Genomic DNA, 21,968 nt, shown 5'->3' on the forward strand with positions numbered 1-21,968 from the left:
GGACAGGCCAGGACTTCTGACCGCTCTGCTGCTGCCTTCTCCACAGCCCTGAAACTGTTTGACGATCCTGACCTCGGCGGAGCCGTCCCCCTGGGTGACCCCCTACTGCTGCCAGCTGCCCACGAGCGTGGAGGGCCCACGTCCTGCGCAGACCACAGGGAGGCCTCCAAGGACCTGTTTAGGTACTATCTGTCCCCAGCAATGCTTTGCCAGCTCTGAGAGTGGCCTGGCCAGAGCCAGGGACCCATCCTGACGTGGGAGGGTTTCACCATCCTTGGGCTCTGAGGGAGGGAGTCCTGGCCCATCAGAGGCAGGAGCCTGTGGGTGGAAGCCAGTCAGGGGGCAGTGAAGGGGATTTGGTGAAAGGGGGTTGGGGGAGGTGGAAGCAGCTCAGCAGGTTCTAGAAAGAGAGAACTTCATGCATACAAATAGTTTATATAAAGAGTAATTAAATTCTGTAATTGCAAGAGCAAATATAGCTGGCATAAACAGGTTTGGAAACAAGTAAAACTGACTCCTGGTAGCATGCAGTCATCTGCAGAGAGCAAAGCTCAGATGTACCGGCAGTGGTCGGTCACTGGCAGGCTTTACAGAGCAGACAGCCAGGCTTAGCCTGGCACCTGGAGGCTGATCGACAGAACACGTGTAAAGCTGACAACCACAGCGCGCATGCTGCACGTCAAACTGTCTGCTGGTTCTCTACACGTTACCTTACTTAATCCTCACAACAGCCCCCACTCTACTCCCCATGGGTGCTATTATGTCCATTTCATAGAAAATGGAGAGTGAGGGAGGTGACTGGCCCAAGGCCACAGCTCCCAAGTGACAGGATTGGAGCCCAGGTCAGCCTGCCTGTGTCCCGTCCTCCCCACCCTTCCAGGACTCCGAGTGCCTGGAGGAGGAGAGGCTGGCAGATCGCCTTCGCCTCCCACCCCAGGGCTAGCAGGCTCTCCCGAGGCTGCTGCTTGTGCCACTGCCTTCTCAGCACGCGCGGCACTGTGAGTCCCTCCATCACCCCATCCGTGCCCCGGGGATGCAGGCTGTGCTGGGCGATTTACAGGACGCCGAGCTGTCTCTTTACAGGAACAGTTACATGGCGCCAGGCTGTGTGGTCCCAGGAGGCTGTCGTCCGCACCCTCATTAGCAGCCGCGGGCTAGGAGATGGCCCTGTGAGCGCTCACCAAGCCTGAATCACAGCGATGGCTCCTTGTCATTACATCTCCCCACGGCCCCCAGCAGCTGTTCACTCTCATCCTGCGTCCTCACCCCTGACAGCCTGGCAACAATACTCCCTGGGAGAAGCTGGGGCTGTTGTCATGGGTTTAGAAGTGACACGGAGGCACAGGGAGGCAGAGTAGTAGGGTCATCCCTGGAGAGCTGCCCAGGGGGCCTCTGTGTCCCCAGGACTCAGTGTGTCCTCGCTGAGGAGCTCCAGGGGGACCTTCCTGGCATCATTTGTTCTAAATCTGTTATGCTGACCCTTTCCAACCCATGTTCTGTCAATTCGGGGTGGATGTTCAAAAGTGTTACGTTCAAAGGTTTTCTGTGGCCAGATGGCTAGGGCAATACCAGTGCTTTCCAAGCCTTCAGTGTGTGGGCACGTGTGGCTCGAGGGGGACACCACACAGCATTTCATGTTCCAGTTGGTCTCTGGGACCCTCTCCTTTGTAAAGCCCCCTACATCCCACAGAATACTCTGGGAGTCTTGTGGCCCTGCGTTCGCTCTACCAGACATCTGGTGAAGAGCAAATTTGCTTCTTGAGAGCAGGAACCGTATTTTATTTCCCTTTGTGTGTGTCCTGTGACTATCCAGGCAGGAATCAGGCTTCCTTATAACAAACTTTCTAATATTCATTCATCCACTGATGCTTTCATCGCCCATTCGTTCCATCACTGGCATCAGCCATCCCGAGGCAGCGTGGAGCGGCGTTTGAGCAGGGTTTGGAGTCTGAGAAGCCCCCATTCCTTCTTGCTCTGGGACCCCAGTTTTGGTCTTTAGCCAAGTCCTGTCCTCTGCAGGGACCTGGGGAGGAGGAGTAGGAATGGGGTCTTCAGACCTCCATCCAGCCCCTTGGTGGCTGATCTCACACCGCAGGTCTTGAAAGAGAGGGGAACTGGATCTTGCATCAGTGGAACCTGTTTTTAGCCATGACCTCAGGGAACCCTGATGGAAATAGGATGTTTGGAAAGGGATGCTGTGTGGCCAGCTGCATCCTGAGAGGGACTGCCCCACCTCCCACCTCAGAGCAAATCCAGTTTCTGGTTAGTTCCAAAGAGTCACTGCTTTGCCAAGCAGTATAAATCCTGAACTCTGACACAAGCTTTTAGCTGCTACTTTATTTCCCTGAGGGTCCCTGTTTGAGGATTATTCAGTCCTTCTGAGCTTTTCCTGGGCATCCAGCCTCCAGTGGAGGATGCAGGATGAGCCAGCACCTGCCCCAGGGGAGCCTGAGGAAGGGCAGCTGCTTGAAGAGAGCTGGGACCCATCTGAACTGAGCTGCCAAGGGCAGCCCATCCCAGGGTGATGCCTCTTGGGACTGCCTGGAACTTACTCTGTGAAGGCCTGGCTGGGCCGATCCCTCCGGGTCTAGACTGGAGAAACACCTTTTGCTCACTTCTCTGCCATCCATGGAGGCTCTGAATTCTTCCCTTGGGGTCAGAAAGGGTGGTATGGGGCACCTCCATCTTCATGCAGGCCTCTGCCAGGCCCTGTAGGGCCGGGAGTTGTTCTGACTGAAGGTTCCTCCCCTCTCCTCCTGCCTCTACCCAGCCCTGCCAGTGTCTGTGCTGGATCCCATTCACAGATGGGGAGGTGAGGACAGGGAGGTGGGGTGGCCTGAGGAGCAGGATGAGGAACGGAACTGCGTTCTGCCTGCTGTGCTGTGCTTCTAAGTGCACGGTGTTGCACCTCTGCAGGGTGATGCTGTAGCCAGTTGGCAGATGAGGAAACCGAAGCTTGGAGAGGCCAAGTGAGGCCCCCTGGGTCTTCTGCCTCCAGGGCCTGTGCCCTCCCTCCCTCGTCCCCAGCGTGGCTGAATGAAGCATGTCAACATTCCCTTAGACACATGGGGCCTCCTGGCCCAGCAGCCTGCCTGGATCTCTGCTGGTCATGGGTTTAGGGAAAAAGGCCCAGGACCCCACTTTAGGAGTTCTAAAATTGGCCCTTGGATTTCAGTGGGAACTTTCCATGTGACTCTACCAAAGCCCCCGGGATACAGTTATCAGATCTTCCCTCCAGTCCTGGGTCTCCTGCAGACCAGCCTGGCCAGTGCAGTTTCTGCAGGGGCACAGGGAAGAGGCTGCTGTGTCCCCGGGAACATGGTCTGGGGTGTCGTTCCCGACCCCCACTTAGGCCAGGAAAGCACGCCGCTCAGCTTGGGAAAGGGGTGAAAGCACTGATAGGTCATTCTTTCTCAGCATCTTCTGGAGGCTGCAGCATTCCTGAAATGACCTCATTGGGCCCTTCACAGATGGGGACACCAACACCCAGGAAGGGGAAAGGCCCTGCCCACATATTCTGCAGCCCTCCTTGCTTTGGGTCTTCTCTGAGTGACTGTCCTCTGCTAATGGAGAGGAAGAAAGAGCAGCAGGTGTCCTGAGGCCTGGCCCAGCGAGAATTCCCTGAGGACGCAGGTGTTTGAGAGGCTCCAAGAGAGGCTCCTTTGCCAGAGGCAGCAGACCCAGGAGAGTCACCTGCCAGGTGTGATTGGAGGGCCTGTGGCCTCTGATTAGAAAGAGGGACCCTGGACCCTGGAGAAACCCTGACCTGAAGCTGGAAAAGGGGCTTCAGAGCATTGGTGCCCCAGGAAGGCAAACACACCTGGTGACCCAGCCACACTCGGAGCCTTGCTCCTCCACCTGCTGGCTGTGGGCCCCGGGCCAGGCCCTTCATCTTTCTGTGCCCCAGTTTTCATATCTGTAAATGTGACTAATATCTACTACCAAACAGTGTTTTATGATTATTAAATGAGCTAATGAATGTGGAAATGCCTGGCCATGGTAGGTACTCAGCACAACGTTGATTGGATGGGCAGGTGGTGGGATGGGTTGAATGGATCTTCTGTTGTGCATCTGGTCTCCAGGAACTGAGTCCCTGCTGCAGGAGGTCCCTCAGGCAGAGGGCAGAGCAGGGCTGTGGCCTGCCTTTCTTTCCTGCTATTCAGTACCTGGGGCTGGTTCTGTGTGACCATCACCCTGCTGCAGCCCTCAGTCCCACCTGCTGAAGGAACATTAGGTCCAGGGTGTGGTGCAGTCCTGATGGGCGCTGGCTGGGGCTCAGTGCAGCCCCCGGTGTGCTCTGTCTAGCGCCCATGTGGCCCACCAGGGGACACTGGGGGCAGGCAGACCCCACCCCACAACAGCTCGGAGCCCCTCGTTTATTCTTTCTCTGGCTGAATATGGTCTGGATGAGAGCTTAGCTTCTGAAGTCAGACATCCTGTCATCCTGGTGACATGCTGTCACTTCAGGCAGGTGGCTTGGCCTCTTAGGACTTGAATGTGTATGTCTGTGGGGTAGAGATTGGGCTGTACCCCACCAAGGGTTGTTGGTGGATAAAACAAGATAATGGGTCTAAAGTGCTTGGCATGGAGCAGGTGCTCTGTATGTGGCGGCTGTTACTGTTATTTCTCGAGGGGTTAAAAGAAAAGTCACCTGAAGAAGACAGCTTGTCTAGGAGTGCAGAGGCTCCTGAGGGGCCGGCTCTGCTCGTGCTGGGCCCTGGGGCTGCAGGGAAGGAGAGGCTTACCCTTCAGTTCCTCCCCGGGGATGAGATGGGAAGCTGGGCCCAGTGCCCTGTTGTGGGGGGGTGCCTTTCATGGCCGGGGACCCTTGTTCCTTTTGCAGGAGGTTGTGCTCAGAGCTTCTCTCTCTGGTTCTCTAGAGTCGAAGAGGACTTGGACCAGATTCTCAACCTGGGAGCTGAGCCCAGACTCCAGCCTCAGCCCAGGCCCAGGCCCAAGCCCAAGCCTCCAGTGGCAGCTAAGCCAGTGCTGCTCAGAAAGCCAGCTGTTCCCCCCACAGCAAGCCCATCTGAGGCTGTGGCCGGGCAGCGGAAGCAGCAGCAGCAGATCCAAGCCATGGACGAGATGGACATCTTACAGTACATCCGGGACCACGACGCGCCTGGCCAAGCCACCCCCAGCCTCTTCTGACTGCCCCCCCACCCCCATGCTGTTCCTGAGCCAGCAGGCCCTCTCCCGTGGAGGGGCTTGGGGTGAGGTGCAGGCTTTACCCTGTAAGGGCTGGAACCTGTATTCCCAAGGGAGAGAGAGTGGAAGCCAGGGTCTTAGGTCCCCTGTACTGCCTTTTCCCTTTTTCTCAGGCCTGTGGGGTCATGGAACCCTGCAAGATGCAGAGAACAAGGTCACCATAGGAATCAGAGCCTAAACTGTCTCAGCCACGTGGATGTGGAGGGGAGAGCATGTGGGGATGCCTTGCTAACCAGGAGCTTGCCCCCAGGATGTTGAGAGCCGGGGAGAGGGGGAGCCCAGGGAGGCTCCACTCGGGGCAGGGAAACTTTGTGCCCACTGGTGCCCACCAGCTCTGCCAGCCCCAACATAGGAGGGAGGGCCTGGCCAACTTGTGGGGGGTTGGGGGGTCCCTATACCAAGCCACTCTGGAATCTTTGGTCAGCATGGCTTCTGGGGTCCGTAGGCCCTGGGAGGGTCCCGAGGGTGCCTAGAAGAGCCTGGCTGGGTAAGGTGACCCTAAGCTATCTCTGGTTACCAGGCGCTAAGCAGGGTGCCTTCCCATGTGTCCAAGCTCGAGGAAATCAGGCCCAGCCTGCTCTCTGGGGTGTGAATGGCCTGACAGGCCCCAGGTCTTCCTCCCTCCTCTTTTCCCAGGAAAGGCCTGGCCACACTGTGGCCTCCTTAGGCCTCTGACCATAGGGCCAGCGTCCCCACTGCAGCTCTGAGCAGAGTGGTCCCAGCATCCTCCAGGGACACCTGCAGCTGGGGTGTGCCTCCTCCTCATGGCAGGCCTAGGCTGGATGCTGTCCGGCTGCTGCTTCAAGGGCCCCGTCTGTCCATTGGCGGTTGCTGCCAGACCTTGTCTGTCCTCTGGACTTTCTCGCTGGCCTTCCACGAGTGGGAGCCAGTGGGAGCTTTTTTCCAGGGAGAAGGAGCCCTGTGCTGGGCAGGGCCAGTGCCTTAGACTTCTCCTGGGCCCCCAGCGCCCCAGCATATGGGTCTGGGCACGGTGCAGCACTCAGGAAATTCTCAGTCAATGAATGATGTTTAATGGAGCAAAGAATGCCTTTATATATATACACACACACACGTATATTCTTCATGTTCAGAACTAGTTTTTAATGAAATGCAACCCCTGTTGTCCCTTGGGTTGTGCTGCTTGACAGAGGATTGGAAGGGGGGCTTGGGACTAGGATCCCAGGCCCTTCCTCATCAGGGTCAGCAGCCAACCCCGAAAGAGTGCCCTGCCCGGGGCCGGGTGTTTGCTGTCATCAGGCTCTGGCACCCTGCTGCCCTATGCCAGGACCTGCAGGGCAGGTGGGAGCACTCGGTCTGATCTGTCCTGCGTCTCATGCACCCTTGTCAGCTGTCCAGTCCCAAAAGGCCATCCCCCTCCCCTCCACCTGGGCCAGTGTGGGAGAAGATAGGCGGCACTGGGGGCTAAGAGCCCGATTCGTGCTCCAGCTCTGCCTTACCTGGGCTCCGAGGGCCCCCTCCCCAGGGCCCTGCACTGGCTCTGGGATAGTCTCGGCCCATCTTCTCTTTCACTGCCAGGCCTTCACACACACGCCCCCCACCCCCAGCACAGGTAGACTCCCCCACCTGGCCCTGGGTTCCCTACCTTGCTGACTGCGGGAAGGCCTCCAAAGAAAGGAGCCAGTGGTGAGGTGATGTGCTGCCTCCCTGTTCTCTCCTCTGGGCTCCTGCCTCCCTGGCTCCCACCCCGCACCTCCTCCCACCAACGTGTGGCACAGGAGCAGAGGGCACAGCCGGCTGGTGCCTGTGGGGAACCAGTCCTCTCGCGGGGGTCACTGATGGAACCCACCACTCTGGTGTGGATTCATCCTCCTCCCTGGTGGCCTGGCACTCAGACACCTCAGCAGAGATATGAGCTTCTCAAGATGGTGATGCTCTTTGGCTCACCTTCCACCACAGGTCTGTGTCCTACCAGCCAATGCATGGCGCCCAGTCATCCAATAAAGTCCGTGTCAGTGAGTCGTTCCAGTATTTGTTAGTGGCCATCTTTTCTGTGCCTGGGCTGAAGGGCCAGTGCAGGGGACTGGCTTTATAATAGTGGACTCAGTAGGGAAGAGCTGCCCTTGAAGGACCCGGGATCTGCCAAGACATCCCAGGCTGCTGCTGGATAGGGTGGGGCGAGGGCAGAGGGAGAATTCTGCCATGTGAGCCGAGGCAGAGGGACCAGAGGCCCAGGGCTGATGGGGTCATTGAGCAGTCAGTAACTGCTCAGCCAGGACTTGCTTGGAAAGAGGAACTTTCCCTTCTCCAGACCTCACTTCCATCTTCTCAGGGTGGGGACTGGTCTCGGCCTGGGCTGGCCCTGAAGTCCTTTCCGCTGCGATGTCAGACAGCCCTGCCTAATAAGCCTTCTCATCCAGATACGAACCTGTCCTGGCCTCCATTCCCCAGCCAGAGTCAGGTTCTGAGATGCTGCTTCCTGCCTGGAACCAGAAGCTCCGAGTAGACAGTTTTGCAGGCCGACACCCCCTGGAGACCCAGAAACAGGTCCTAGGGAGCCCTGTGCAGGACCGTCTGTGAGCCAACCCTGGCCTCCCCTGCCACTTGGCTTTGGATCTTGCAGCTAAGCTCAGATGGGGGTCTTGGCTCCTGAGGACAAGCGGTTGGGCCATTCTGAGAAGGATCATGCAGCCCACAATCCTGCAGCAGAGTACACCAGGGAAGGGAAGTGAGGTTTCACCGGGGGCAGCGTTTGTTTTGAAGCTGTGTGAACCCTGTGGATAGGATGTGCTGGCTGCCGTGGGGGCCCTGCTCCTGTCTCCCATTGTTCCTCTCAGGAAGCAGGGAACTCTGGCGAGTCCTGGAAAGTCCCCATTTTAGTGCCTGTCCCGGCCGGGCCAGGAGGTGAGCTCAGCTTAGGGCACCCACCCTTCCACGCTCTGGTGTCCAGTAACCACGTCGTTACCAGGAGTCTGGAACTCGGCTCCCTCTGTGTGCTCTGTGGGCTGCCCTGAGGCTCGAGCCCTCACCCCAAACGCAGGTGAGACAGCAGAAGTCCAGGTGCTTTACAGGGCCCTGTGGCTTGCTGTGGTTGATACACTTCAGGCGGTGATTGAACGCCTGGTGTTAGACTTTGTTTTGTCTCCAGGGGAGACCTGATGCGGAAAGCCACACTCAGCTCTCCAGCTCGCCAAGTGTCCAGCTGAACACACCCTGCGGACAAGAGAAGGGCAGCAGAGCTACCGACACGTCCCCTGGGTGGTGGCCCTGGCTGGACAGCAGGCACCTCCCAGTGCTGCTGGGTCTTCGTGTGGGTGGATGGCCACCCAGAACAGGTGTGGTCAACACTCGGAGCCCCTTTGATTGGCTGACCTTTCAGTGTCAAGTTTTGAATGGTGCCATTCAGTGCAAATTCTAATCACTCGAAACCGTTCCCTGAGGCCTCACGGTTGAGGGTAGGTGACCAAAGGGTCAGGCTCCATGGTCCTGGAAGGATCTAGATTCCAGTCCAGCTCTGCTGTGTGACGTTCCCTTACCCTGCAGTGCCAAGTGAAGAGACTTCCCTGGGCTCATTTGCAGCTGCCACCAGAAATGTCGAAAGCTCTTCACTTCCGATCTTTAGACTCTTTAGAGCAATATGTACCCCTAAATGCAGATTCAGCAGAACTCAGAGCTGGCCTGGCTGGCAGTAGGCTGTCACTGCCTTTCTAGAGGTTTGCACCACTCTTGAGAAGGCCTTCCCCCTTTCCCAGGGACCCGCAGCGCCTCCTGCTCAGAGCCCTGGCTCAGAAACAGCCTGATGGCTTTCCCAGGCATCTGCCCTCCCCCGGCACCCCATCACCCTCTCTCTGGGCCTCTGAGGAAGTTGGAAAAGGCTTGACAAAGCTGGGAGTGGGAACGGCTTCCAAAGTGTGTGAGCTGCCGGCCAACTCCGGGGCGCCTGAGGGGGTATCCCTTTGCCTCTGCTTTCTCAAGTTGGTTCCTTTGGCGAGAGTGCTCTTGGCTTCTCAACATATGTGTTTCTGTTTTTCCTTTTGGTTTAATAGCCACTTTACTCATTTCTCCCTAAGAAGTGATCTTGGTCCCTGAGGGCAATTTTTTTAAGATTAGAAAGTAGGACAGCTGAATTCTCATCCACCTGCTTCTTGAACCATCAGGAGCAGTGGAGAGGCTCAGCTTGACCCAATGCTGATCTGAGGGCCTCCTTGTACTGCCCAGACAGTCTAGGGCTCTAATTAGGCTCAGTCTGGTTACATGGGTGGCCCTGGGTTTGGAGCCCTGGCCTTGCAGACTACAGAATCCATGGGCACGGAAATGGAGAATGCTGTGGTGCTTTGGGGGAAAAGTGGTGGCAGTTTTTTAAAAAGTTGAACATCAGTTTACAATACAACTAACATTTCCACTCCTAAGATATACCCAAAGAGAAAGGGAAATGTGTGCACACAAAGACTTATACACGAATGCTCACAGCAGTTGAGTTGCCATGGCCAGCAAAGTGGAAGTAGCCACAAAGTCCACCAGCTAGTGAACAGATAAAGTGTGGGATAACCACACAATGGAATATTATTCAGCAATAAAAAGGAATAAAGTGCTGACTCATGCTACAGCATGGATCAACCTCAAAAAAACTGTTCATTCTTACACCAAGTAAAATAAGCCAGATTCAAAAGACCACAGATTGTATGATTCTATTTATACGAAATTTCCAGAAGGCAAATCTGCAGAGACAGAAAGTAGATTAGTAATTGCCTCGGATTGGGGGTTGAAACCATGGCAAATGGACACAAAGCATCTTTCAGGGAGTGGGGAGAGGATGGGGAAATTTTCAAAATGGGTTTGTTGCAATGGTTGCACAATTCTGTAAATTTACTGAAATCATTTAATTGTATACTTTAAGTGGGTCTATTTTAAATTATACCATTAAATTCTACCTCAGTAAAACTGTTAAGAAAATTTATGACAGAAAATGAAACAAATAAAGTCCCTGGGTGGCAGAGTGCAGTGGCTGGAAGTGTGGGCCAACCCCTGGCTCTCCAGCCTCCTAGCTGTGTGGCCCTGGGTCACTTACTCTCTCTGTGCCTCAGTTTCCTCATCTAGAAAATGGGGATAATCATTTTACCTGCCTCATTAAGATAGTTATAGAGAGAAAATTAGTATTTGTCAAGTTCTTTGATCAGTATCTAGCACACAGTATACAGTATATGTGAATAATCAGAATTCTGTTGAATTGTTGGTTGTTTATTGTGCAACAAGGAATTCTAGAATTTGAGTGCTCCCTCGCTTCAGACAGAAAGGGACGCCCACGGGGCTTGTATATGAGGGTAGGTGTAAGAGAGAGGAGAAGCCGTGTTATTCTACACTAGCCACTTGGCTTCTCTGAGCCTCAGTGTACCCGTCTGCTGGGAGGCGGACACAGCCTGCTTCTGCTGCCTCATGGGGTGGGGATGCGAGCAGCACAAGTGAAACACCTGAGACCCCCAGAGGGGCCCTGGCAGTAGGGGGCCTGGTGTCCGAGAGCTCTGGGATGGGGCTAGGTTCTAGATCTGGATGAGCAGTGGAGGCTATAGGAGGGAGGGTCCATGGAACGTGCAGGAAACGAGCTGCGGAAAAAGACGCCCTTCTGATGAAGATTCTGAATAACAATAGCGGGGCTGTGGCCCCAGGGAGCCCATCCCAGCACCCCCTCCCTCCAGCCCTAGTGCAGGTCTCCCAGCACCATGCAGACAAGGAATAAGCACCACACTTCCCTGTCCAGGCCCCTGACCTTCTGTGCAGAGCAAGTAGCTGGACAGGGCTGGGAAGAGAAGGTCCAGGAGAGTTTTCTGGCAGCCCTGTGCCCTGACTGGACCATGATGAGGGTGTGAGGTGCCTCAGCTCCGATGCCACTTCCTCTTTTCGCCTTGGGCCTCCTCCAACTTCCCTGTGGTCTCCTGTTCCCTCTGGGCTGGAGTGCGGCAGGGTGGGGTGGGGTACTCCCAGCATTGCCCTTTGAAAAGAAGCCACGCCCACAAAGACTCATACACAAATGTTCATAGCAGGGCCATTCATAACAGTCCCCACCCCAAACCAAAGGAAACTACCCAAATATCCATCAACTAGTCAACAGATAGACCAGCAGGTACGTCCATGCCGTGCAGGACTCCTCAGCAGCAGAGAGGGGACTGCTCGTGTAGACAGTAACACAGATGGAGCTCAAAACGTGGCAGCTACACACTGTATGATTCCATTCACATGAAATTCTAGAAGAGGCAAAACTGTAGCAGATCCGCAGTTGCCAGGGGCCAGGGTAGGGTGGGGGGACGGGAAGACTGGCTCTAAGGCGACATGAGGAAACTTTCTGAAGTGACAGAAATATTCTAAAATTGGAGCACTGCTATAAACAAAGCTCATTGACTGTATGCTTAAAATGGGGAAATTTTAATCCTATGTAAATTATGCCTAAATAAAGCTGTTTAAAAAAAAGGAACCACAGAACAAAAGTAAATATACTCTTTACCATTTGATTCAGCAGTCGTGCCCCTTACTATTTACCCAAATGAGCTGAAAAGTTATGTCCACACACAAGCCTGCACACAGGTGTTTATAGCAGTTTTATTCATAATTTCCAAAACTTGGAAGCAACCAAGATGTCCTTCAGTGTGTGAAAGGATAAATAAATCGTGGTACATCCAGACAATAGAATATTATTCAGCACTAAAAGAAATGAGCTATTAAGCCACAAAAAAACATAATATGCATGTAAATGCATAGCACTAAATGAAGGAAGCCAGCCTGAAAAGGCTGCATACTCTATGATTCCAAATTTATGATGTTCTAGAAAAGGCAACACTATAGAGATGGTGGAAGGATCAGTGGTTGCTGGAGGTTAGGAGGAAGGGGAGATGAGTAAGTAGAGCAGAGAGGATGTTTAGGACAGTAAAAATACTGTGGGTGATACTGTAGTGGTGGATACATGTCATTATGCATTTATCCAAACCCGTAGAATGGACAACATCAAGAGTGAACCCTAATGTAAACCATAGACTTTGGATAATAATGATACCTAAATGTAGGCTCATCAGTTATAACAAATGTAGCTTCTGGTGGGGGATGTTGACCATGGGGGAGGCTGGGAGTGAGGACAGCAGGTAAACGGGGCTTGGCATTTTCTGTTCAATTTTACTGTGAACTCAAAACTGCTGTTTGTGTAACATATAAATACAAATAAGAAAACTGCTGGTTTTATAGCACATAAATGTATCTATTTTTAAAAAAAGGAACCACAGGGAGAAGGTGCCTTAGCCCAGAAGATACTTGCCACTCCAGGAGGTCAGCCCCGCCTCCCTGACCATGCCCCACCTTTAGCGAGCACCCTGCCTCTCCTCCAGGTGCACTGGGCTCCAGTTAAAGCTCAGCAAACATTTGGCTGATTGTGTTAGGGGTTTCTGGTCCAGCAAGTGAGCAGAAGAGAGGAAAGGCTGGAAGCACTTGATGAAGAGGAAGACCTTGGGTCAAAATCCCCTGTCGGCCTGGAAGCCTTGGACACTGACTGGCCTTGGTTCATTGAGAGCTTCTCTCTCCTCCTCTGTGTGATTTCCATCTTCCCTTTTTCTTTCCTGTAGTTACCCTGTGTTGTCCTGGGCAGGCAGATGGAGAGGACTTTTTGCAGGAGGCTCAGTGCCTTTCAGAGGTAGGTGAGATGGGCTGAGCAAATCCATGAATTCCCTCTTCCCTTCCCTAGTGGAATGAGCCTGAGAGGCCTCAGAATCAGGAAAACATGCCTAGGGTGCTTCCAAAGGCCTCATCAAGCTCCAGGAGCCTTGGCTACAAGGGCCCTGAAGAGAATGCCCCTTCCCAGGAGGAGACCTAGTGGTCTACCTGGACCCCTGGAGCAGATTTGAAGTCTCAGTGCTGCCAAAGGTGTCTATCAGCTTTCCAAAGTACACAGAACCTTGCTTGCTGGGATTGAGGAAGAGCTGTTGCCTGGTGCTTGAGGACCAGAGGGCAGAAGGCTGCTCACAAGGCCCTGTTAGAGTGGCAAGTTGGGGTCCTGGTGTGGGCAGGGGTTCATTCTGCTGCAGGCTTTGAACAGACAGGGAGGAGGTGTTTTGTGTTGTCCCCTGGCCATGTGATAGTGGACATGCTGCATGCTAAGAGCTTTACACACGGCACCGCATTTCTCCTTAACCTAAGCTCAAAGCGTTATTATTACTAAGAAGTGAGAAGCAGTCCTGCTGAGGCCCAGGCCTGTTCCTAAAGTAATGTTTCTCTTGGCATGGGTGCCTTTGGGCACAGCTTGAGGAGGACATCCTCAGATCTGAGGCTCAAGCGTCCCAGGTTTAGGGCAGAAAGAGAAGGGGTCCCAGAGCCTGAATCCGAGTACTAGGTCTCCAGGCTCACATGGAGATCAGGACAGCAGTCCAATCATACAAAAGACAGAGCTCAATTATCAGAGAAATGCAAATCAAAACTACAATGACATATCACCTCACACCAGTCACAATGGCCATCATTCAAAAGTCCACAAACAGTAGATGCTGAAGAGGGTGTGAAGAAAAGGGAACCCTCCCTCACTGTTGGTAAGTATGTAGTTTAGTGCAGCCATATGGAAAACAGTATGGAGATTCCTCAAAAAACTGAAAATAGCCTTACACATCACCCAGCAATCCCACTCCTGGTCATATGTCCAGAAGGAACTCTAATTTGAAAAGATACATGTACCTCAGTGTTCATAGCAGCACTATTTACAATAGTCAAAACAAGGAAACAATCTAAATGTCCATCGACAGATGACTGTATAAAGAAGTTGTGGTATATTTATATAATGGAATACTACTCAGCCATAAAAAATAATAAACTAATGTCATTTGCAGCAACATGGATAGACCTGAAGAGCATCATTCTAAGTGAAGTAAGCTAGAAAGAGAAAGAAAAATACCATATGATATCACTTGTATGTGGAATCTTAAAAAAAAAAAGACATGAACTGATTTACAAAACAGAAACAGACTCACAGACGTAGGAAACAAACTCATGGTTACCAGGGGTAAAAGAGGTGGGAAGGGATAAAATGGGAGCTCGAGATTTGCAGATACTAACTACTATATATAAAATAGATAAACAGCAAGTTTATACTGTATAACACAGGGAACAAGCTTCAATATCTTACAGTAACTTATAATGAAAAAGAATATGAAAACATATATTGATATGTATGACTGAAACATTACACTGTACGCCAGAAATCTACATACACAACATTGTGACCTGACTATACTTCAATTAAAAAAAAAACAGACAGTGCTCATGGACAACCTCTCCAATCAGCCCCCAAGGCCTTCCCTACCCCTCTCCTCCTAGGGGCCTCATCCTCACCTGCTGCTCAGAAATGATTCTTCCTGTGCCTGGTATTTAGAGACACTAAGCTCACTGAGAATTATTTCTTCTACTTCTATGAGCATTAATCTGTTCAAGTTTTGTAATTTTTTTTCAAGTTGATTTTCATCATTAATTTTTTTCTAGAAAAGTATCTACTTCATCCTGATTTAAAATACATGTCATATTCTCATAACTTTAAAAATCGTATTTGTGGTTATAGTCCAATGTTCATCTCTAGGAATTTTCTCTCTCTTTTATTGGTTATAGTCATCCGAAATTTATTCTGTTTGTCTTTTCAAAGAAACCAGTTTTGGGTTTTAAAGATCTATTTTACTATGTTTTCCATCTAATTCATTCGTTTCTATTTAAAATTTAGCCACATTTCCTTTAAGCATCTTTTTTGTAGAGCCACATTTTTTATTTACTTTCCTTTTTTGTTGGTAATTTTAAAAACACTTAAGGCTACATAATTTACTCTAACACAGTTTTGGCCCCCTCCCACAGATTTTATGATAGAATAGTCCCATTTTCAAGAAGTTAAATTTGTATTTTTTATTTCGTGTTAAAACTGAAAAGCTATTTTAAATACTAGTAGTGTTTGTATGTTTGTACTTTCAGTTTCCAAGGTTTTTATCACTGTTTTTATTATTATCTCTTTGTAATTTATTTCTAGTCTTACTGCATTATGGTCTGAGAATAGGAATCTGTAAGACTGCTACTTTCTGTAATTTAAAAATATTTCTTGACAACCTAAGATATAACCAAGTTTTTAAATGTTCAATGGACATTTTAAAATATATACTCTAATTATAAAACACATACATAATTTCAAAAGTATTAATTATATTTTCAGAATTCTGTATCCTGATTTACTCTGGGTCCACTTGACCCATCATTCCTGAGGGGCGGTTGTAAACATCCCACTGTCATGATGGCTTTGTTCAGTCCTCCTGGGAATTGTTCAGTGCCAATCCTGGCCGAGGGTCCCCAGCAGTCTCTGTCCTGGTCTCACAGAGGTGCTGAAGATCTGACCTCACATTAGCCAGTGGAGCTCAGGGTCCTGGGTTCACCTGGCTTGTGTCTCTGGATTTATGCTCCAAGCCTGCTTTTTGTGTGGCTCAAGCTGTTATGTTCACAGAGGTGCCTGGCCTCAGGGCATGGGCATCAGAGCAGATATGTGGCTGCCAGGGGCTGGGGGCTGGGGGAATGGAGAGTGACTATTTAATAAGTATGGGCTTTCCTTTGGGGTGATGAAATCTTCTGGAAGCAGATAGTGGTGATGGTTGTACAACGTGGTGAATGTATTAAAACACCACTGGATGGTACACTTTAAAATGGTCAGTTTTACGTTGTGTGTATTTTAGCGCACACACACACACACACACACACGAGTGTATTTAGGACATGATGGAGAACAAGCCCAGTGAGGAAGTTTGGTCAGAAGGCCAAGGAGTTACCCGATGCCAGGAAGCAGGGAGTGATGTGAAATCTGGGGGGCCGTGGAGGAGGGAAGTTGTGAAGCCATTGAAGGCAGAGGGAGGCAGCGTGTTTCTACAGCTGATGCTGAAGCCTGGTGAGAGAGGCTGCTGGGAGAGCAGGCCTCCCAGGTTTCAGAAGCCTGTGTGTGTTTGTGGGTTTCCTGGGAATAATAAGGCCTGGGACTTGTCTTTCTTGGCTGCATCTAACCTGAAGACAGGCTCTCCTCTGGTCTGGCAGGAAACATTTGAAACTATTGCCAAGACATCTGCTTCATTTTCCTTGGCAACAAAAGACATCCTGAGAGATAGACTCAAGACTTACAACTGGGAGCATCTGTAATTCTTTCTCCTTTTCTTCCATGGGAGTTTAAATGGACACTCCTAAGCTCAAGTTTAGAGAGGGTCAGACCAGAGGAGGCTGAGCTGCAGAGAATCCAGCATTTAGCGAGAGAAATGAGCAGGGGAAAGGAGAGAGGAGGGCAGGCAGGTGAGGCCCAAGAATGTCCTGAAAATCCAGAGTCGGGGACCAGAGTCCCTCTTGGAGGATGAGGGTGACCTGCTCCACTTCTGAAATGGAGACACTGGGGGACCTGTCCAGCAGAATGAGCATGGTCTTCGGTGTTGGACAAGCTGGGGCTAAATGACCTTGGGCGACTAAAAGTGGGGAAATAATATCCACCTCATAGGTTTGCTGTTGGGATTAAGAGAGGGGACACAAGTGGACCATGGAGCAGCGCGTAGCACACTGGAGGGGCTTAGTGAATGCTTCCAACTCCTCCAGAGAACTGGGCTGGAGAGGCCACTGTGGCCTGGCCTGCCCATCTCTGTGCCTCAGTCTTTTCGTTTTGAATATGAGGGGGCCTGGAATGGATGTTCTGTGATTTCATGACTAAGAACTCCAGACCCAGGGCTATCCCTGGGGATTGTTTAAAAGCAGGCTGGCTCATACAGTTGCTGAGGGAAGCAGGGTGCAGGGTGTAGACTAAAAAGCTATTGATTCCTCAGCTGAGGGCCAAGATGTCAAATGACCTAGATATATGATTTGCAAATATTTTCTTTCATTTTGTGGGCTATCTTTTCACTTTCTTGACAGTGTTCTTTGAAGCATAAAAATGTTAAGTTTTTATGAAATCTAATTTATCTAGTTTTTCTTCGGCAATTCATTCTTTTGGTGTCATAGACTTCCTAGTTTTCTAAAGCAATATTCTAACATAGAGAAATATGCCCACACCAAACCAGCAAGAGGTATTGATTCTTTTCATGTTTTTCAAACTTGGACTTTTGAAGAATTCTTTTCTTTTACTTCACTTCATTCCAAAAATAATTTGATGCCACTTATGAAAATTCAAATAATACAAAAGGATACCATAAATAAAAAATTCTAGGCAAAAGGAAAGTACGCATCTAAGATGAAGCCAAGGGTAAAATCAGTATGTAGAATTACATACATAGAGCTTCCTAGTAACCAAAGCAAAGAGGAAAATACAATTATTTGTAGGATTCACAGGCCCATGAGATAAACATGTATCTATATCTTAGGGGAGGCAAAGCTTTTCCTGGCACAGAGGCTGGAAAAAAATTTCTCCTGTGGTTCCTCTTAAAGAAAGAATATGTTTGGGTTTATCAGCTAGAAGAGAATATGTATATAATGTCCCAAAAAGCTAACTTTTCACAGCCCGATTTCCTTTCCTTTCTGTTTCCAGATCCACATCTCTTCCTGCCAACAGTTTTTCCCCCCATGAAATTGTCCCTGTTTTAGCAATCTTTCAAAAACACAGATATGAACACCTCACTTCCCTTCTTGAAATTCTTCAATAGCTCCCAATTGCCCTCAGGATAAAGTCCAAACTTTTTAACATGACTAACGTGATATAACATGATTTAACCCCAGCCTATAAGAGCCACTAATTTTGAGCCCCTCTCCACTCTGGAACTCAGCTTGTCAGAGACTCTACCTTGAACCCCTCACTCAGATCTACTTCTCTGAGTTTATGCACACTTCTAACAAGTATGTATGTTTTTTCCAAGATGACAGCAGATTAGAAGCACCGCATTAAAAACTGCGTGAAAGACTAGTTACAGGGGGGATCCTGAGACTGATGGTTTATCAGCAGTGGAAGAGATTGAAAAATACAAAAAAGCAAAACGAAATACACAACAAGACGAATAATTTAATGCAGGCACAAATACCTCTGCTCATCCAGTAGCCCTGAAGGTCAGCCTTATTATATAGCAAGGTATAATTTGCACCCTTTACAATGAGAAAGCTAATGATAACTTTTTTTCATTGTACTCTGTTGGCAGAAGGCATAAGAATACACAATGTTGTTTAGAATAATTTTCTTATATACTAGTTAATGTAAAATTTTTTAACTATTTGTTCTCAAGTTAATAAAATATTAGTTATGAAGAAAATTTGTTTCTCCAAAACAAAGCCCATTCATGTGTTTTATTATCTGAAGTTTGATTACAGAGGGAAAAAAGGAGCACCCTCTAATTTTCTGAACAGATTTTTAAGAAAGAAAATTAAGTTTTTAGAAATCCAAGAGAGAACTATGTGTTCACTATAGAAAATGCAAATAACCCAAAGAAGGAAAATACATATAATCTCACTTTCCAAAGATAACCACTGCTAACATTTTGAAACATTTTCTTCTATATTTTTGCTGGGAGCATATGTATATGATTTTTTAAAAAATAAAAATGGCATCTTATTGACAGCTTTGTGACCTTATTTCCGTGAGTCATGAGGACTTTACCGCGTTAAGTACAATCGGCATCATCATTTGAATGACTGTGATCCATGTGCTATCGCTCGGCTGCCCCAGGCTTCATGTAACCGTCTATTAGACATTTGGGTGGTTTCTAGTTTTTCTCCTCCTCCTTTGATTCTGGGCTGAGGGTGACTTTGAGGCTGGCCCTGGAACCATTCTCTTCAGTGTACTGGGCTCTCTGTGACTTGAAAGTCTGATGCATCTCCTGGTAGCGCCGTGGCGACTTGTAATAATGGCGCTTTGTGGCTTAATGAGAACAGGGCTCTATTAATCCCTCTTTGTCTGACCTCACCAACCTCACTCTCAGTGGAAGCAGGATTCTTAGGCCCTTGGGACCTTATTGAGCTGTTGTCATAGTGATTGGTGCCGGGGGCAGGGTCACTGGGCCAATGTCCCTAACCAGACCAACTCTGTCTTAATGGCACATGCAGGCCCAAACTCAGAGAGAGGCACAGCTCACCCCGCCGCGATGCCGGCACCTGGTCTGACTGCCCTGAGACTGGGGGACTCCAGAGGCTCTCTGGGGCCGGGCATGACTCTCCCCAGGAAGGCAGCTCAGCTCTCCTGCCCACAGAGCCCCAGGGCTACTCTGCTGTCTCCCACACAGACCTGGGACCACTCCCAGCTGACCGCCCAATCCCCTCCTTCTGAAGTGAACACTCAGCACAGAGAAGGCCCAGCGCAACCCAGGCAGATGGCGAAGCTTCTTGTTACCTGATGTCAGGGCTGAAGGGCATTGGAGACTATCAGGTCCACCTCCCCCTGGTACATACAGATGGGGAAACTGAGGCCCAAGGAGCCAGATCGGATTCCAAACCATTCGGCAAGTCAGGAGCACTGTCTGAACCAGGCAACCCCCAGCCGTAGCTCTGGAAAGGGAACATCTCTTGTAAGACAATTGATATTTTTACAGTAAGTTTTTTAGGTCTGATCTTTAAAAAAAAATAATAATACACTTAAAAAATCATTATTATTACCCAAGTAGTCCATGAATGTATTTTCCTTAAATAAATAAGTAAGTAAGTAAGTAAGTAAGTAAATAAATAAATAAATAAATAAATTAAGTAGAACATTGCAGAGAAGGAACAAAGCCCCTTTGGCCTCTGTCTCTAATCCCAGTTCTCTCCCCTGAGAAAGAGCCCTGGTTTGGTAAGTATCCAAATCTGATTTTAAAGTTCCCAAATCTCATTTGACTTGGGTGGCCAGGACAGTTGGGGTGATGCAGACCTATGTCCCCAACTGGGCATGAGTCCAGGTGGCTCACAGTGGCTGGCAGGATTGCCCACACAGGATGTATTTCCCTGGCACCAGGGTAGCAGGGAGTATGAGACATGCTGGAACAGCTGTGTCCTCACTCGGCCCTGGGCTGTGACAGCTCTTCCATCTTCTTGCCCCATTTCCTGTTTCAGAATCTCAACAGCCTCTGCTACTGGCCTGAATTGGATGCCAGGGGTCTAAGCAGAAAAATAAGAATTTTTCCACCAGGGTTTAGCAATCTCTCCAGCAGGCCGCAGACCCCAAGGGACAGGACTCAGACTTTGGGTTCCTGTGCCCGTCTTGAATTTCCACCCGCTACCCATTCCCACCACTCCCCACCCCACCCCTCACCTCCCCAGTATCAGTCCCCTTTCTCTCAGGCATCCAGGACCCCCTGCCAGGGAGAAGCTCAGCTAACCATCTCAGCAGCCCCTGGAGAAGGAAGAGGGAGGTTTGAAAGAAGAGCTTAAATTGCACAATGATATATGCAAAGAAGTTAGTCTTACATAAGAGAAATTCAGACATTGACACTTACTTCACTGCAAGTGGGGACCTCGGGGGGGTGTCCCCATTTTTGTCTTTCTAACCACCCGGGGCTGAGCCATGCTCCAGGCACTGAGGCAGTGGGGCCCCTGCTAAGGAGGCTGCCAGGCCCTCTGGCCATGCCTGGGAAAGATAAATAAGAGTCATGAAAACAACCACGCAGTTTATGGGCTGGGAAACAGAAAGCGGCTCTCTTCCCTTGAATTCTCCCAGACCTAATCTTTGAGAACCTACTACAGTGTGAGTGCACACTGTTTGGATTTCTAAATGCATAGAAATCATATCCAGTAGTTTTCAGAACTTTTTTTTAATCAGTGAAAATCCTTCTTTTATTTTTTCCTAGAAAAAAAAAAATCTTGCCCAGAGCTCTGACATAAAAAAATCAATCAGAAGTTTTCTCCAGGCAAAATATTTTGCTTGGCGAAAGTACTCTAATGTCTGGGGAATCCCTAAGGTTCCTACAGCCCAGTTTTGATCAGCTCTCTTCGAAATCAGCTTTCTTCTTTTGCAGCTGAGAAAATGGAGGCAGAAGTCTCAGGACCTTGCTAGAACCCCCAGCAAGTCAGCGGCAGATCCAAGATCACCCAGGACACCTGGAAATCTGGCCAGCGCGCAACAGAAAGCACAAGACCTCCCTTAGGCTGAAAAGGTAAATTTGGATAAAATCAGAGTTTATGAGGACCCTTCACTAGTCTGAGGCTGCTGGGGAAGGGTGAGGGCGGGAAGCGGTGATGTTGCCATGGCCACCTGGCCCTGGAAGTGATCTTTTGCTCTAGAGTCCCAGAACTGAAGCCTGTTTCCTGCTGGGCTGGTGGAAAATGTCCGGGGCTGAGGCCAAGGGCCTTGTGCTGCCCATGGCCTGTAAAGCTCATGTTTCAGGGCCACACCATGAACATGGAGGGAGCTCAGGGGCCCTGGGGTGGGGGAGGAGGCACCTTCGGGTGGCAGGTCTTACAGCCTTGCCTCCTGTGGGCCTCCCTCTTCAGGTGGAGATTAGCAGTGATGCAGACTCAGACACTTTATGTGTCCATGAGGGAGGCCCTGAGCTGGACCCCAGACACACTCAAGTGGCCCAAATCCTACCCAGAGTCCAGTTTGCCAAAGTGGCTGCTTCAGGACTTCATGGGGCATCTCCAGGGCCTATCCAGGGAATGGCAATGATGAAAAGACACCAGGCTCTGAAGGAGCCCAGACTCGTGTGGGGACAAACAAGGAACAGGGTACTTCAAACACAGTGGGAGGAATACTTTGATGGTGGGGAGGATGGAGTATAGAGAGGAAGAAGGGACCACTTTGCCTGTGTATATGGGTTGCAGGGAGGAGGGAGATCAACATAAGTTTCTCAGAGGACCTGGGATCTTGGAGGATGACTAGAAGTTTTCCAGGAGAAGAA

General features: G+C 50.0%; 1 protein-coding gene and 2 long non-coding RNA genes across 7 annotated transcripts in view; 2 read left to right on the forward strand and 1 right to left on the reverse strand.

Moving 5' to 3' along the window:
* The window catches only part of HS1BP3 (HCLS1 binding protein 3), a 26,722-nt gene extending 20,968 nt beyond the window's left edge, over positions 1–5,754 (forward strand). The window contains exons 6-7 of the mRNA XM_072938153.1: positions 47–182; positions 4,881–5,754. Of these exons, the coding sequence (XP_072794254.1) occupies positions 47–182; positions 4,881–5,151 (407 nt within the window). The 3' untranslated portion in view covers positions 5,152–5,754. The remainder of the gene's footprint in view (positions 1–46; positions 183–4,880) is intronic.
* Positions 5,755–10,088: 4,334 nt separating this feature from the next.
* Positions 10,089–18,960, reverse strand: LOC140685767 (uncharacterized). 2 transcript variants are annotated; one of them, XR_012059180.1, is made up of 3 exons: positions 18,761–18,960; positions 10,931–11,152; positions 10,089–10,766 (listed from the first exon to the last, which is right to left on the reverse strand). It is a non-coding gene; the product is annotated as an uncharacterized lncRNA (long non-coding RNA). The 2 variants fall into 2 exon arrangements; XR_012059181.1 differs by lacking the exon at positions 18,761–18,960 and adding an exon at positions 11,247–11,372.
* A 505-nt stretch (positions 18,961–19,465) lies between these two features.
* Positions 19,466–21,968, forward strand: part of LOC116283475 (uncharacterized) — a 31,697-nt gene continuing 29,194 nt past the window's right edge. For 2 of the 4 annotated variants that reach the window (XR_004193082.2, XR_012059182.1), the window contains exons 1-2: positions 20,703–20,815; positions 21,087–21,224. This is a non-coding gene — a long non-coding RNA (uncharacterized lncRNA). Of the gene's footprint in view, positions 19,688–20,702; positions 20,816–21,086; positions 21,225–21,968 lie in introns of those variants that run through there. The other 2 variants (XR_012059184.1, XR_012059183.1) reach the window with 2 other exon arrangements.

This window comes from Vicugna pacos, chromosome 15 (genome assembly GCF_048564905.1).
Source record: "Vicugna pacos chromosome 15, VicPac4, whole genome shotgun sequence".
In the NCBI taxonomy this organism is placed as follows: domain Eukaryota; kingdom Metazoa; phylum Chordata; class Mammalia; order Artiodactyla; family Camelidae; genus Vicugna; species Vicugna pacos.